The sequence below is a fragment of the Garra rufa genome, chromosome 11, assembly GCF_049309525.1.
Source record: "Garra rufa chromosome 11, GarRuf1.0, whole genome shotgun sequence".
Classification (NCBI taxonomy): domain Eukaryota; kingdom Metazoa; phylum Chordata; class Actinopteri; order Cypriniformes; family Cyprinidae; genus Garra; species Garra rufa.
The window spans coordinates 44384508-44400693 of record NC_133371.1 but is presented as its reverse complement, the minus strand read 5'-3'; the positions used below and the strand labels follow the sequence as shown (position 1 = coordinate 44400693).

General features: G+C 36.3%; 1 protein-coding gene and 1 long non-coding RNA gene across 2 annotated transcripts; one reads left to right on the top strand and one right to left on the bottom strand.

Moving 5' to 3' along the window:
- The first annotated feature begins 7490 nt into the window (after nt 1-7490).
- Nucleotides 7491-10837, top strand: LOC141346210 (uncharacterized). The gene is made up of 4 exons (XR_012357159.1): nt 7491-7859; nt 9515-9589; nt 9771-9827; nt 9990-10837. It is a non-coding gene; the product is annotated as an uncharacterized lncRNA (long non-coding RNA).
- Nucleotides 10838-12791: 1954 nt separating this feature from the next.
- LOC141345375 (hemagglutinin/amebocyte aggregation factor-like) lies at nt 12792-15757 on the bottom strand. Its single transcript, XM_073850231.1, has 5 exons — nt 15703-15757; nt 15539-15611; nt 13167-13352; nt 12943-13089; nt 12792-12837 (listed from the first exon to the last, which is right to left on the bottom strand). The coding sequence occupies exons 1-5, from the start codon at nt 15755-15757 to the stop codon at nt 12792-12794; spliced, it is 507 nt and encodes a 168-aa protein (XP_073706332.1).
- Between the last annotated feature and the right edge of the window lie 429 nt (nt 15758-16186).

Here is a 16186-nt window from a genome sequence, read left to right as displayed (position 1 = left end):
GCCGCTTTTGGGATGCTACAGCGAGCCGTAGGTCGGCTCGTTTAAACGCAGCTTTAACTAAAGGTTCGCGAACTGCTCCGGTAACCGTGCTGAAGCCGCGCCGTTCACGTGTGTTGAACAGAAGGTCCAAACACACGCAGATCCGCGGCTGATGTAAACACGAACTAGCACATGTCTACGCCGCGCCGTAGATATGTGCAGTATGTGGTAAGAGATTTATTTATCATACAGTGTAGATAGCTTCACTAGCCTTATGGTTTCAGTCATGCAAATAATTAAATACATTAGCACAATAATGATAATGTCACGTATCCGGGATCTCGTATGCTGACGATAGGACTAGTGTTAATTTCGTCTCCTATTTTTAATTTAGTCTTAGTCTTAGTCTTGTGCCAAATGTCCTTGTTAGTTTTAGTCATATTTAGTCATTCACATATCTTTTTTTGTTAGTCAAGTTTTAGTCGACTAAAAGTCTTTTAATTTTTGTCTAGTTTTAGTCAAAAAAGAACTCAATATATTTTAGTCTAGGTTTAGTCAAAAAATTGTAGTCTTTTTTTAAAATAACACATTATTACTGAGATTATTACTGATACACATTTCAGTAAAAAAAAGTGTTTCACATATCTCAAACATTGGTTAAATGTCATAATTACCTGACAAAATACACTTGTTGAATGATTTTTGTTGAATACAAATGTTAAACATGTCTGGTTTTCAATTTCTGATTTAGGAGACACATTCACACATGATTAACCCTTTCAGTGGTGAGTTTAAAATATTCTAGCGGACCCCTGAGAGTGAGGTTTTTTTAAGCGACCGTTATTTTAGAACGTTCGTCCTTATTGTTTCCATGGCGACGCATCAAGCTTGTCACCTGACACAACACAGACACTATAACACTGTATGACAGATAGATCGCTTTTATTCCGTTTTTCCTTTTTTATCGAGAATACTCACACACTTGCTTACCATGCCATGAACTATCTAATATTCCGATTCACAAATATGTGTGAATTAGTATGTTTCGTCGTTTAAAACCCTATATAAATGATCTGGATCGTAATCTGTAACGTGAGATGGGCACGGCCATGTTTGTTCGCGCTGCCGTTCAGACTCAGAGAGTCCTGTCAGCCGTATTTACAGCACATATACATTCATCCGTTTCTCCCGAAATACATGCAAGTAGGTGGCTGGTGAACTAGAAGAGGAATAGAGTGAACTTTTTAGTTACTTAGCCTATGTGTATGTGATATGAATAAAACACATCGGCAAATTATATTTGAATAGATTGTTATTTGCTGCTTCCATAGACCTATGTGTGTATTTTACAAACTCTAAATGTCTCCTTTTACTAGTACTTATGTGTATTTAAATGTCTGAAACCTAAAATAAGCGTTATGTGGTTAAAAACACCGCATAGTTGTGATTATATGACAAGAGCAGAGCTCGTCCGTCTCTGGCTCAGCGCCAGCCAGCGCGCCAATACGCGCAGAGACGATTGTAGAAATGAAGAGACGATTGTAGAAATGAAGAGAGATTTGTAGAAATGAAGAGAGATTTTATCTTAGTTTTTATTTTATGCAAAACATTTTCGGCTCGTCTTTTTTCGTCAACAATAAGACATGTTAATTTAGTCTTAGTCAGCGTTTTTGGACAGTGGTGCAGTCTTGTCATCGTCTCGTCTTAGTCATGAAAAAAAAGGTCGTTGACGAACATATTTCGTCTCATCTCGTCTGACGAAATTAACACTAGATAGGACCAACAATAGCGTATTATTTACGCAGCCTTTGTGCATCCTAGGTGTATATGAATTCCTTCTTTCAGACGAATGCAATCGGAGTTATATTAAATCAATTCTGGTGCTAATAGAACAGCATAGATTGAAAATAAGTCGATCCATAATAATAAAAATAAATGCCTCACATGGCTCCGGGGCGGTCGGTAAAAGCCTCCTTTAGCGATCAGATGTGTTTGTGTAAAAAAAAAATATATATTTATATATTTATATATATATATATATATATATATATATATATATATATATATATATATATATATAATATAAATATTTAAAACGTAAGAATCACTTTAATCTAGTTTGCTGCTTTGGGAAGGGGCGCAGCAGGGCGGAACGCGGTCTACACTGTTTGCCAATCGCAACACACTGGGACTTCTGACCAATCACAATACTTTTGACTTTTCGGAAGACGGGACCCGGAACTAATCGCGCCGTTTGTGCCAGCCTGGGGAGAAAGCTATTGTAATAATGTAAATTATGTGATAAATAATGCGTTTTTCGAAACAACTAAGCATGTGAGCATGTTCAAGTACACCTCAAAAACAAATTAAAGACTTTGTAAAGGAGCATAATAGGACCCCTTTAAGATTTATGGCCTCTTTGGACACACAGATCTCTCTGCTTCTTCAGCTTATTAGGAGCAAAGGTGGAGTCCTCCGTGAAAAAACTGAGGTAGGGGTGGGCGATATGACCTAAAATTAATATCACGGTATTTTTCATCTTTTGAACGGTGCCGGTATAATATCACGGTATTACTTTTTTTGGTACATTTTCGGAGAAGTAGCCTGTCCTGTCCATTTAGTATGTGAATAAAGTTAATCTTTTCATAATATAATAAGTATATGGTAGGTATCCTTATCAAAAAGAGACATGGGAGAGTATTATGCATTCTCAACATATTTATTTTGCAAAAAACCTAAAGATCTTACTTAACAGTGTACAACAAAACAAAAATTATTTTTTTAAATTTAACTCCTGCAATATTTAAAACCTTTAAATAACTGGGGGAAATCAACCCATGGCAACAGTTTAAAAGTAGACCAATTCTGTGGGGAAAAACGCGGACTTGGCAACCCTGCATCCAACATGAGCTGCTGGAGTTAATGTCTTTGCACACGTGAGTACGAAATTTTCGTCTGACATTTTTGCACGTTAAAAAAAAATACAGGTTATGTTAATCGAGTTTACACACTGCCTCTGAAACTTTCATCCGTCATAAAAAAATTTGGATCATGTTTGATGTTCTGCATTTTCACATCCATAATAAGCATTTTGATAAGGATGGCGAATATGAGAAAACTAAAAAAAAAACACACGAAAATCGGACTCAGTGTACAATGACCTTTAGATTTGAACGATCACGGGTCGAAAGTAAAGAGAGATGACAAAAATAGACTGGAGGATTTGTTGCAATCTTGTACTCACTGACAAATATCTATTATAAGATGTGCTGCTCCCTTTACAAAATCGAAAGTAAACGTAAACAGGCCGGTCGCGTTCGCCTCGCGCCTGCTCAATTTGTGATCCGCTGTGTAAATCCTTTGGCCGGCCGACCGGGAAAAGTCCCGGTCGTCCCGATTGCCACTCTGCCCCTGGTATAGGCTACAGGGCCGACCTTTCTTCACGATGTTTCACCAGCCGTTTAATGGCCACTCCCCTTTTACCTACCACCTGCAAAGCTGATACGAATATGTTTTACTTTTTTATTTACAACAAGATATATAGTATAAGGACAGGTATTCAGACCACAACTGAACGTTTGAAGAAAATTTTATATTTTAAATATACCGGTATTGACGGTATTAGAAAATCCATGTCGTGAATTCACTTCTGTTTGGCAAGCCCGCCAATGCAGCTATATGTCCAGTGCCGACCCGTCCAACAGACGAATCCGGCAGTCGCGAGAATGTCAATTGGATTTTTTAGGGGCGCTTGACTTGAAACGGCGCTGTGCAGAAAGGTACATGTTTAGAATCGAAGTACCACAAGAGCTATATAGCGCAGACAGCTCTGCATGCTAAGTTTAAATTTACCTCAGTAAGACGTGCATGGATTTTGCGTTGTTCTAAGTCTGTTTACAAACCCGTTGTCTATTGAGAACATTTTAATAACATGTTTTTGCTCCAGTCGAGTGTTTGAAATACCCTCCTTTTGTGATCTAACGTGGTTTTGCATCACAGAATAAGGCAAAATCATTATTTATATTGGCTAGTATTTTATAAATTGATAAAGGCTATTAATTAGCATGGAATTGCATCTATAGTTTATTCATATAAAAATATCCGATATGGCTTGAAGACAGGGTTTCCGCGGGGTCTTAAAAAGTCTACAATTTAAAAATCAAAATTTTAGGCCTTAAATAGTCTTAAATTCGCTGTTCTTTGGCCTTAAATAATTTTACACAAGTCTTATTTTTCTGATGTCCATGTAACGCTACCTCTAATGCTCATTTAAATTCTCTTTTTGTTGTTTCCGTGGTGTTGTAGTTCTTTATTTCACAATTCCAAATATAATTTGCTGCATTTAAACTACAAATGAGACCAGCATGCAATAGCCAATCAGCTTTCTGTTATTGGCGCGAGTCTCTCTCGGATTGTACCACAGAAGTAAAATGGATTTAACTTTTTAGCAATGGGGAAGTGCAAGTTTAGCGACACTTAGCTTGAAAAAACTGAATATAGGGCTTGGCTAAGGCCAGTTGCTACCAACTAGATTTTTTTTTTTCTAGTTTCTAGTTACTGCGTCTTCAGAATCGCAGTAGCAGAATACAGGTCAAACGACCTTTTTCTGTATAATGTTATCAATAATAATAAGAAATATAGGTGGAGCTAGCTGACCGCCAGCCTTCGAAATACTTTAAAAAATTTTTTTTTTTTTTTTTTTTTTACACTTGCATGACCGAACAAACCGCTTGATTAAAACTGGAGTAACAAAAACAACTAGCGAAGCATCGAAAGGCAAGAAAGATTCATATTTTAATAGATTCAACGTAAACAGAAATTGATAATGGATAGTGTATTTCTGGTCTATTTGTGACATACTTTAAAACAAATGAATGTAACAGCAATCTAAAGAAACACACTGAGGTAAACATTTCAAATGTATAGTTTATTTATAACATGATATAGTTCAGTAATATACCAAGTGAGCTTTTTGCTGAAAATTCTCACAATTACAAATGTTACATTAATTTTAGCTTAATAAAAAATTAGTTACTTACATATTAGACAATATGCAGCATTAGCAGAAGCATTCTCCAATCAGCGTTTTGCTATAGATCGAATCAGTTGAAATAACTCGCTCATGAAGTGACTTACCGCCACCTGCTGGTAGTTTAGGGTGTTTAAAAGTATGCCTCCACACCCAACATTTCTAATGTATATATTTATAAATCAATAAATGTATTGAAAACATTAATCTTACTTTTAATTTTGCTGTGTAAATTATGTAATCTCAGTGCTTTTTACATCAGATATTTCTAGTGGTACTTTTATGGGGATATGTTGTGTGGAATAGTATCTGCTGATATTAAAACCTAAATTTCATATAAGGTGGTATTAAAAAGGTCTTAAAGTCTTAAATTTCACTTGTTCATATCTGCAGAAACCCTGATTATAGTCCCTCATGTCCGCTGCGTTTTCAAAATTCTGGCAATTTGATAATACCTAGAATATCAAAATCAACTGCGGGCCGCAGATCATTTTCTTATCTAGAAACAATCTACCTAACACTGTTCGGGAGGCAGACACACACAGTTTCACATCTCTTTAACCTGGTTTACACATAAAACATGAACACATTCCTATAATTCAAATCCGTTTGATTGTTAGGCTGCATTAATTAGGTCAACCGGAACCGAAAACACCTCCCATAACACCTGATGCACTCGTTGCATCGTAAAAAGAATGGCATCTACGCTAATATTAGTCTGTTTAATTTTTATTCCGAGTTCACCGTAGCCACCAGACCCAGCCTGTATCCGGATCAGATGGTCACTCCAGTCCCCCGGATCCAGTCTGTACCCAGCTTAGATCATGGATCACCACCTGGAGATGACTTCAATAGCCGGATGAGCTCCAAAAGCGGATCATCAATAAAGACCTCGCCAACCTTGACGGCCATCGGTGCTACACCACGGGATCCTGATAAGTTCTCTAAAATCAGACATTGGTACAAACTGTTGTTTTGTCTGGCCAGAGGAGACCTGGTCTCCCGACTGAGCCTGGTTCCTCCCAAGGTTTTTTTCTCCATTTCTGTCACCTGTGGAGTTTTGGTTCCTTGCCGCTGTCGCCTCTGGCTTGCTTAGTTGGGGACACTTTCCAGCGATATCGTATATTACCAATGGGCCAATGGGTGAGTTATGTCAAAAGGGAGGCCCACTGTCTTAGACTTTGAAAACCCCTGATGTAGACAATTCAAACCACTGAAATTTTCTCCAACCAGGTTTGCTTTACCAAGTTATGTTTCACTACCAAATCTACATTTGCCCATGTTTTACTCGCCCCTCAAGGCATCCTAACTAAGTACGGTTATATTCTTGAAGAATGATACAGGCAAAGTTATAATCCTACACATCATTTTACTCTCAAGCAGTAGAATGGGGGGAGTTGTTTATTTTTAAAGCTTCAAATAGTGCATTTATCGATCAAAGAACTGCTTGACACGGCTCTGTGGTCTTAACTAAGGTCTTCTCGAGCCTTGAGGGTGAGTAAAATATGGGGAAATTTTGATTTGGTAGTGACATAGCTTTAAAGTAGTTTAAGTAATTGTGTTATCATTTACACATCGGCCTGTGTGACTTTCTTCCACAGAACACAAAAGAATATAATTTTGAAGAATGTTGTTAAGAGCCCCCCATTCACTTGCATTTGTTTTGTGTCCATTCAATAATACTGTAGTAAATGGGGCTGTGCTCTTCTGTTAGCAACATTGTTCCAAATTTGGTCAGAAGGCAGTAATTCATACAGGTTTGAAATGACAAGAAGGCGTGTAAATAATGACAATTTTAAATGTGAACTACTCTAAAAAGGGATTGGTTTACCTAAAAATGCATTTTGAACACGGAGTAAATTAATAAATGCCTCTGATTGGCCATTGTGGTACTGCACTCAACAAATATGTCTGTGATTGTCTACAGCGGTCAACACACGGGAGCGTTTGATTGTACAAGTGTTTAAAGGAGTAGTTCACTGTCAGAACAAAAATGTATAGATAATGTACTCACCTTCTTGTCTTTCTTTCGTCAGTTGTAAGGAAATTTAGTTTTTTTTGAGTAAAACATTTTAGGATTTCTCTCAATATCATGGACTTTTATGGTGCCCCTGAGTTTGAACTTCCAAAATGCTTCTTTAAAGGACTCTTAAAGATCACAGCCGAGGAAAGAAAGGTCTTATCTAGCAAAACGATCGGTTATTAAAAATATATATAATTTTTTTTTTTTTTTATGTATTTACTTTTTAACTTCAAATACTCATCTTCTCTAGTCCGGCTCTGTGTGTACTTTGGGTAAAGGTTGAAAAGTATATAAATTGTAAATGTTTTTAGAAATTAACCAATCGTTTTTCAAGATAAGTCCCCTTTTCCTCGGCTGGAATTGTTTAGAGCTCCTTGAAGCTGCATTTAAACTACGTTTTGGAAGTTCAAACTCGGGGCACCATCGTAGTCAACTAAATGGAGAACATTCACTGTAAAAAATTTCGGTTTTGAAAAATTGTGGAAACTGACAAATAAATCTTGACTCAATTAATTGCTTGCCAATAATTATCCCCAAACAAAATAATGCATTGAAGAAATTTTAGCTGAAGGTCTGAAGTTAAAATTAAAAATATATATTCGCCAAACATATTAAAATGTGCTCAGCCAATCTACCAAGCAGAAGTGAAAAATCTGTTTTAGCCGAACAAGCTTTGCAGCAGAAAAGGCCAATACGCATGCGCATGAGAGAAACCGTTGGTGGAGTGAATTCAAATTCCTGTGAGCGGGAGAACGACGAGAAAGCTGAGACGATGCTGAGGGCGACAAAACATCATTTACAGACGGATTTTCTATCCTTAAAGTTATGGTGAGTACTGAGCTTTGTATTTAAGTCATGAGTCACGTACATTACATTGTATTTTGCCGAATAACTGTGAATTCACGCCTTTACCTCTTGGGTAAGGTTAGGGGTGTGCGACATAGAACGTATATCGTCTTTGATAATTTTGTTTTATCAATGTGGGCTTTCACATTATGCTGTATATCGCAAAAACCAAAAAACAAGCCTGACAGAGTGCACTACACGAATACATTAACGTTATGTGTGATGAAGATTAAGTTAGACTTGTGAGGAAGCGTGTTTACAGTGCGTTTTGTCACTGCATGATTGATTAGTCTATTATAATGCATGTAGATTGAGCACATATGATATGGGGAGGCTGAGAAAATATATTTAAGTAATTTCAAAATCGGTATCACGCAGAGTGCCACGTTTTCCGCCAAAAAGACGCATGATTGCAAATTTGATATTGGTTTTATACAACAGTTCAATAAACAAGAAGTTAATATTAAAGGACTTGCATTTTAGACACAATAATGCCTGTTTTTACTTTATTTCGCCAAAAAAAATCTTTCCAAACACAGCCAGGGCACTGGTTTGCGTGTCTGTGCAATATGACGGTGTTTGATTCTGAATGAATCAATCAACCGTTAAATGATTCGGTTCAATCGCAATGACTCACTTATAAACATGGACTTACTGACACCTACTGGTGGTTTTAATTTCATGTTTAACATAATTCCAAATATCAGTATTCAACATTTTATGTTTAAAATATCTAAATATTATTTTGCATGTGTAAATGAGGGTTAAATGCATTCATGTCTCTTTGAGCTGAGATAATCATGTGTAAAAACCAAGGGGCAACCTCCCGCTCTCTCTATTGAAACCAACACGGAAGTGACTTAAACTGCAATTCATCGACTGGCCGCTAGAGACTGGCTGCAGAAGGGAGTCAGTCCCATTGACTCCCCATGTTAAAATGCCCAACTTTACAGCAGAAAAAAGTATGTTTACAGCCTGGTTCAAAAAGTGGTTTTGGTCTATATAGCTAATTTCGCTCTTCATGTCAACTGTGAGGGGGGTGAATTTTTTTATAACTCATCCGTTTAAGTTATATTAAGCCTTAAAGTTCTGCATAATTAAGGGCGTGGTCACTTGAGTGACAGGGGGATTGCCGCTGCTCTCACCACTGGCGCGCTAGGCGGGCGTGGTTTCAGCAACCAGCTCCACCCACGTCCCGCCTTTTTGCCCATTTTTGATTATCCGGGAGTGACGTGCGGTGACGCGATTCCAAGATGGCGACGGCCGACTCCCGCCCACTATAGGCTTCAAAATAGCGCTTCAGAATCCTACGGGTGACGTCACGGACACTACGTCCATATTTTTTACAGTCTATGGTAAAAACATCTCGTTGTCACTTCAGATGCTACAGAAGTCCATAAGATACATACCAGCATAATAACACACTCAGCAAGACATTGTTTAATGATCATTTTTGATAATATCCCAGAAAATATTAAGATATATTTTTTATCAATACTACACACCCCTATCTCACAGTTACCCAAAGTTACTATTTATTCAGCTAAATTATTTTTATCTCACTGTATAATGATTATATAGAATTAATGAGACACAAGGAATATGTTTCTGCTATAACTTTTTTTTTTTCCCATTAGTTTAACCCACCATTGCCAGGTCTGTGCTCAAGAGGCACCGTTTGGTATAGAAAAGGAACCATTACGAATTTCACAGTGAGTATTTATCTTTAGTGAATCTTTGTTTCATATTAATGCCAAATACTATTAGTTCTTAGATGTAATTTGTCAGGAGTTGCTTTCTTGAGAGCTGCCATGAGACATGGCTTGGATGTAGACTGCTAATTCTAATGTAGACTTAGTATTGACATTGCTATTTTATACTTTGTTTTTGCAGAATACCAAGCCATTGGAGAACCACACAACTGCAATGAAAATGGACCTTCTTGAAATGGTAAGCAGTGGCACTTGCACCTCAACAGCCATGTCAAATGTGCTGAATGTTAGGTCAACTGGAACTGGGAACACTTTCCATAACACTTAATGTGCTTGTTGCATTGTAAGAACAATGGCCTCTACATTAATATTAGTCTGTTTTGTTCTTATTTATTCCGAGGTCACAGTAGCCGCCAGATCCAGTCTGTACCCAGCCCAGATGGTGGATCAACACCTAGAGACAAGCTCTACAGCCCTGAATGTCAGCAGAGACCAAATCAGCTCGATCAGCTCCAGAGACGGATCATCAGTAAAGAACTCCTCACCTAGACGGCCGTTGGCGCAAGACCATGGGAACCAGATGAGACCTTTGCAAATCTGAGTTTGCTGCAACAACGAACTTTGGGACTATTGACACTATTGTCTTATTTAATACTGTAAAGTTGCTTTGACACAACCTGTATTGTTAAAAGCCCTGAATAACTAAATGCGACCGATTGATTGAATGTCTCCGTTGTCCTGGAAGAGGAGGTGGAGCTTGACAACTTAGGAAATGCATTTATTGTACTCTTTGGATTATTGTATGCACTCATCGTGAGTACTGCAAGGACTTAAAGGGATAGTTAACCCAAAAATGTAAATTCTGTCATTAATAACTAACGCTCATTTCAATCCAAACGCATAAAAACCTGTTTATCTTCAGAAAACAAATTAAGATATAGAATATAAATTTTGATATAGAAATTACAAATAAAAATAGAGTTTTACTCTATTTTTACGTTTATATGGAACGACATGAGGGTAATTAATGACAGAATTTTACTGTAAACACTGCTTGAAGTAATCTCCCCATTACTTAAATTTGATGGTGTTTTTGACATTTTTTAATATATGAATGTATTTTACACTTAATGTTTAAGTAGATGCAGTTTCATGAGCTCAGAATACCTTTTGTGATATTGGTAATATTCAGTGGCAATACACTGAACATTGGTTGAAGTAATCTCAGATTAATTATTACATTTTATACTGTAGAAAGTTTACTGTGTATTTATAATTTTAAAGAATTTTCATATTATGTTGAAGATTTCATTAAAAAATGATTAAAATGTGGCAATGTATCGTCATTTAATATTTTTTTCCTTTTCTTTTGGTACAACAGGCAATAAACAATTCAGTAAGATTGTTTTAGCAATATACATTTACTGATATACATATTTGAATTAGGTGAAACAAAAAATGTATGCGACCACAATTTTAAATATTTAATTGGGCCAATAACATCTTTGGTAGACTTATTTGTTTTTCAATTGGCTCAATATATTATTTCTCATTGAGCCAATGTTAACAGACTGTTGCCACAATTGATAAAATTCAATTAGCAGAATATCCAATTGGGCCAATTGAAAAGTTTAGATGTGATCAGTCACTAAAAAATTTTGAGTTTGGGGGGTCTGAAATTTTTTACAGTGTTCCTGAAATGTTTTCTTAAAAAAAAAAAAAAAAACATGTCTTTACAACTGAAGAAAGAAAGACAAACATCTTGGATGACAAGGGGGTGAGTACATTATCTGTACATTTTTGTTCTGAACGCGAACTACTCAAGTGTTTAAAAGAAATTTCAAAAAGAAAGTGTAAAAAAAAAGTCTTCCAAATTTTATTTTGTCATCACTTCCTCTACTCTTGTAATAAACTATACCAATTTTATTTTTACACTGAACACCAATGAAGACATTTTAATGATGGGCTCTACATTAACTTCCATAATAGGACAGCTAGCTAAATTTAGAAATAAATTGTTTTCTTTTTCTTCCACAGTCCCTCGATTACTCTCTGTTCTTCTATGTTTTAGGCTGACCAGAGGAAGGAGGCGGAGAGAGAATTGCAAAAGACCACGATGACATTTTTTGTGATCCGTGAAAAAAATAAATAAAAAATGCTCTTAGTCGTGCGCTGGACATTTCCATTGTCATTGATGATGTGGAAGTACTAAATGAGTTGCCCTCTTTTGCATGTGACTGTGCCATGATGTTTGGACTGTTATGCACTGAACCTAAAATATCCTGACGGACTCAAATATACCTTTGAGGTTTTATTAAAATTGTATTAATTTTAAGTTTAAACCCGATTAAGGGAAGTAAATCTTTTGATTTAAAATGTAGATTAAGGTTGTTGTTGTTTTTTTGTAGTATAGTTTAGTAGACTTGTTTCTTCATTTTGATCAGATTAAACTAGAATAAAAAAAAAGTTATTAAAATTGAATTAGCCACAGTCAAAGCCTGATTTATACATTTAGTATACCTGGGATACTTCAATGTTCACTGGATTGTTTCTAATTTGGCTTCATTAAGAACTACTTTTGCAAAAAGAAAAAGACGTAACTGCCAAAACTGTTAGGCGTTCAATATTATCTTGTGTAACTGTTACGTAATAGTACATTTATAATGTGAGCAACATCTCATTTGGAATTAAAGAAACATTTCCACAAAATAAAACGATCGGTGGGCCATTTTGAGCTGAAATGTTACAGGCACATTCACGACATCTTGTAAAAAGGAGCATAATAGGTCTCCTTTAAATCACAGGTGGTTTAAGACTGGATTAAGATTTTTTTAAATTGTAAGGGAATACAATTTGTTTAAACATACATGATCAAGTAAAGTAAAAATGTAGAAATTAGGCTTTGTTTTTATGTAGTATTTAAGCCTACGTGACCACAGACACATTTTAACAACCCCAGTGTGCTGGAATGAATTATAGTATTGTGTTAAAAAAAAAAAAAGCCAGTGTCTGGATTTGGCACATTTAGAGGTTAATTAGTTGGTCAAATCACAGATCATGTCACTGCAAATGTAAAATGCAGGATTTAATCCAATGATTTCAGCCTATCGACTCACACACAGATTAGCGGCAGTGTTTGTTTTCAACATACATTTATTTCAGAGAATATTCATCATGAACTGTAAAATACTGAATCTGGGAATCAGCGGTTTTCCTTGACACAGTACTTGTACGCCCATCGCCGATCTCTGAAAGTACAACACATTAGTGACTAACAGCGCTCACAATCTATTGTCTAATAAGCTTTGCATAATAATGTTTATAAACAACAGGAGTAAATAAATTATACCCACTCTGGTTCATTTCGATGGTAGCTATGAACGCCCACCAGAACATTCCCGGAGGGCACAGCCCAGTGGAAGTACTCATCGTAGTTGTTCACGTATGTGGTCCAATGACAGCTCGCAGAAACCGGACTGTTACAGCAGTAAAATTTCCAGCTGTGTGAAAACATGGTATTAGCATCAGCACAAGTGAGTCAAAGTTTACAGATGAGAATCAGTCGATCAGAGCTCACCGTCTGTCCTCATGGGTGTTGCTGTGGTAGCTGCTCATTCCTGCGATCACATGTTGTGCTGAACACTCAAAGAGGACCAATTGGTCAAAGTCGTTGACGTAATCTGTCCAGTAACATCCACTCTGGCCGTAGGTGTCTTGACAGCTAAAGTCCCAAACTCGGTCCTCACGAACATTGTTGTGTTCACTTTGTTAACACAAGTTGGAATGGAGAAAGAAAGTGGTGATTCAACCAAAAGTTGTCAACAGTGATGCATTTATTGTTTCCGCTTGGTATGCGTTTTCAATGTTTCACCTTTCAGGAATTTCCTGATAATTTACTCACCCCAATGTCTCTCAAGAGGTTCTAGTTTTTAATTCAATCACTTTTTTTTTTTTAGGAAAACAACCCAGGATTTCTCCATATAGTGCCCAACGGACTGAAGGGTAATAATGCAGTTTTAAAGCAGCTTCCACACGATCCCAGCAGAGAAATGAGTCTTATCTAGCGACACATCTGTTTTTGTAATTACAATTTATATACTTTCTAACCTCAAATGCTCATCTTGTTCTGTGATGCGCATGCATGCTTTTTCTGTGGACTGTGGTTTACTACAGTTAATTAAAAAGGCTGCAGAAGTACTGACCCAGTCTTTACAAAGTGAACGTGCGAAGGTCAAACACCCTTTACAAAAAAAAGAAAAAAGATGATTTTGAAATTAGAGCAGCAAGAAGGAGATTAGGGTTTTTGACACATCCTAAAAACCTTAAAACAGTGCACAGAGTACACATGTGCATCGCAGAGCTATAAGATGAGCATTTGTGGTTAATGGTTTAAATATTAATTTAAGAAAATTACTCTTCATTTTGCTAGATAACACCCTTATTCAGTGGATGGGATGCGTTGAGCCCTTTGGAGCAGCATTGAAGCTGCATTTTTAACCATTAATCCGTTGAACACCATTGATAGACAATTCCTGGAATGTTTTTCTTTGCAACTGAAGAAAGAAAAACATGCATATCTTGGATGACATGGAGGGGAGTAAATTATCTGGAGTACTCCTTTGAACTGATATTTGTGGGTGCCAGTGGGGGCTGGTCAATAGGGGGCGCCGCCCCCCTCAAGTTAGCCAAGGATGAAGACTACTACTAACATGTAAAAAATAAGTCTAATACATATTGCAAAATAATCACGAAATTGCATTATTTTGTCATACTATTCGACTGGTAATCATCTTAGAACCTGTTTAAAAAAAAAAAAAAAATCCAAACTGTTTTTCGTTTGTTCGTGTATGCGGGACGCCGGCCAAATGGGTGAGGCTGAGCTCTGATTGGCTTGTTTCAGATTGTCCTCGGGGCGCAGAGGGGAGTGCCCCAGACCCTCCTACTTAAGATCTTAGCCAATCAATATTGTTTTTATACATTGTCCTCATGTGATTGGACCGTTCTCGACTGTCAAATATGTGCAATATCTTTTCCGAGATGAAAGTAAATTCGATTTTATCTAAAAAAAAATAACTATCACAAGCCTTTCAGATGAAGAAAAAAATAAAAACAAACATACGAATCATGGAGCTTGGATAAAGGTTGCTCGCTAGATGCAATGCAAGTCATGCCTTATATCGTTTTCCCTGTTTTTATTTCAAAGTCCTGTCACCAAATCGTTGTGGGCAACTACACAAAGTAACTGAAACAATGCAGTTTAACTCGATCGTAGGGGTACAATGGTTTATGTGGATGATGCAGTTACACAATAGACGTTTTTTTTTCAAGTAAATTGTGAGTGTTTATGTTAGTATTATTAGAAGCACAATATATAAATTATATATATATATATATATATATATATATATATATATATATATATATATATATAGTTATAGTGTTCCTTCTTTAATTGGACATACATTCAGTTATGTCTACCAACTTGACAAATAAATTGTTAATACCATTATAATTGGTTCAAAACAATTAATGGTCTACAAGTATTTAGTATTTACAGTTTTTGCATAAGTTACTTATTATATTGGACTATATATTACTTTATTTAAATTTATTTATATGCAATGTTTTACTACAAATCAATTTATTTTCACTGTCTTTAAAACAGATTTATCCTGTGGCTCCCTCGTGTGGATAACGTATGGCCTTCATCTCTGAATCACATTATTATAAATGGCTTATATTTTTTTGGATGATTAAAAATGTTTAATGATTTCTTTACTGATAATAAAGCTTATATTAACAATGTGATTCATTTTGTGTGCACCCCCCTAAAATTTTTTAGCACCAGCCGCCAATGGTGGGTGCCATCTGCCAAAAATCTGTTTGTTTTTTCAGGTGGAATCTGCATTCAACTTGAATGAGCAGAACACATTAATAAGCACAACTCACCTCGCTATGGAGGATATTGACTGGCTTGTAGGACAGACAAAATTTAGAGCATCATCATAGTTGTTCTTCCAGCCTGAGTAGAGATACATATCAAACCCAATTAAGTTTGGAATATGTTCAAATATCAAATAACACAAAAAGCTTATGCTACTAAAGTCACCCACCTTGTCCAGGGGCCAACAGTCCAGTCAGCAGCAGAAGCAGAGCAACGGTCTTCATGGTGTTCAGGGATGCAAACACAATTTGTGGTGTTTATTGTCCTGATTGCGTTCTTTTAAATGCTTTATCACGTGATTGAATCCAGCAGCAGCCAATCGCGAGTCTGAGGCAAAACATAAAAACTTTACAGACCAGTGAAATCTAAATATTTATCTTAGGGCATTATATGAAACTTTTTTTAATGTAATTCGGTGTTATCAGTTTGTGATTTATTTGAAAACAGCTCAAAATTAAATTTCATATAACTTTACACTGTAAAAAGTGCACAAGGCATGTAGTTACTCTAAAGATATTGTTATAATTTTCTGTCTAGCCATCAGTATTATGTAAAACAGTTTGGTTTATTCAAATGAAAAGTAAGACTTGTTAGTGTAAAGTAAATACATTTCTTCAAGTTAAATTCAAAATATTGCTTCCAATTGTCACGTG

Excerpts from the sequence above, each read along its gene's own strand:
- LOC141345375 (XM_073850231.1), bottom strand. The coding sequence starts at position 15,757 with ATGAAGACCGTTGCTCTGCTTCTGCTGCTGACTGGACTGTTGGCCCCT. Across the intron at positions 15,612-15,702 it reads ACTGTTGGCCCCTGGACAAG|GCTGGAAGAACAACTATGAT; the intron begins GTGGGTGACTTT and ends ATCTCTACTCAG. Across the intron at positions 13,090-13,166 it reads AACACCCATGAGGACAGACG|CTGGAAATTTTACTGCTGTA; the intron begins GTGAGCTCTGAT and ends GTTTTCACACAG.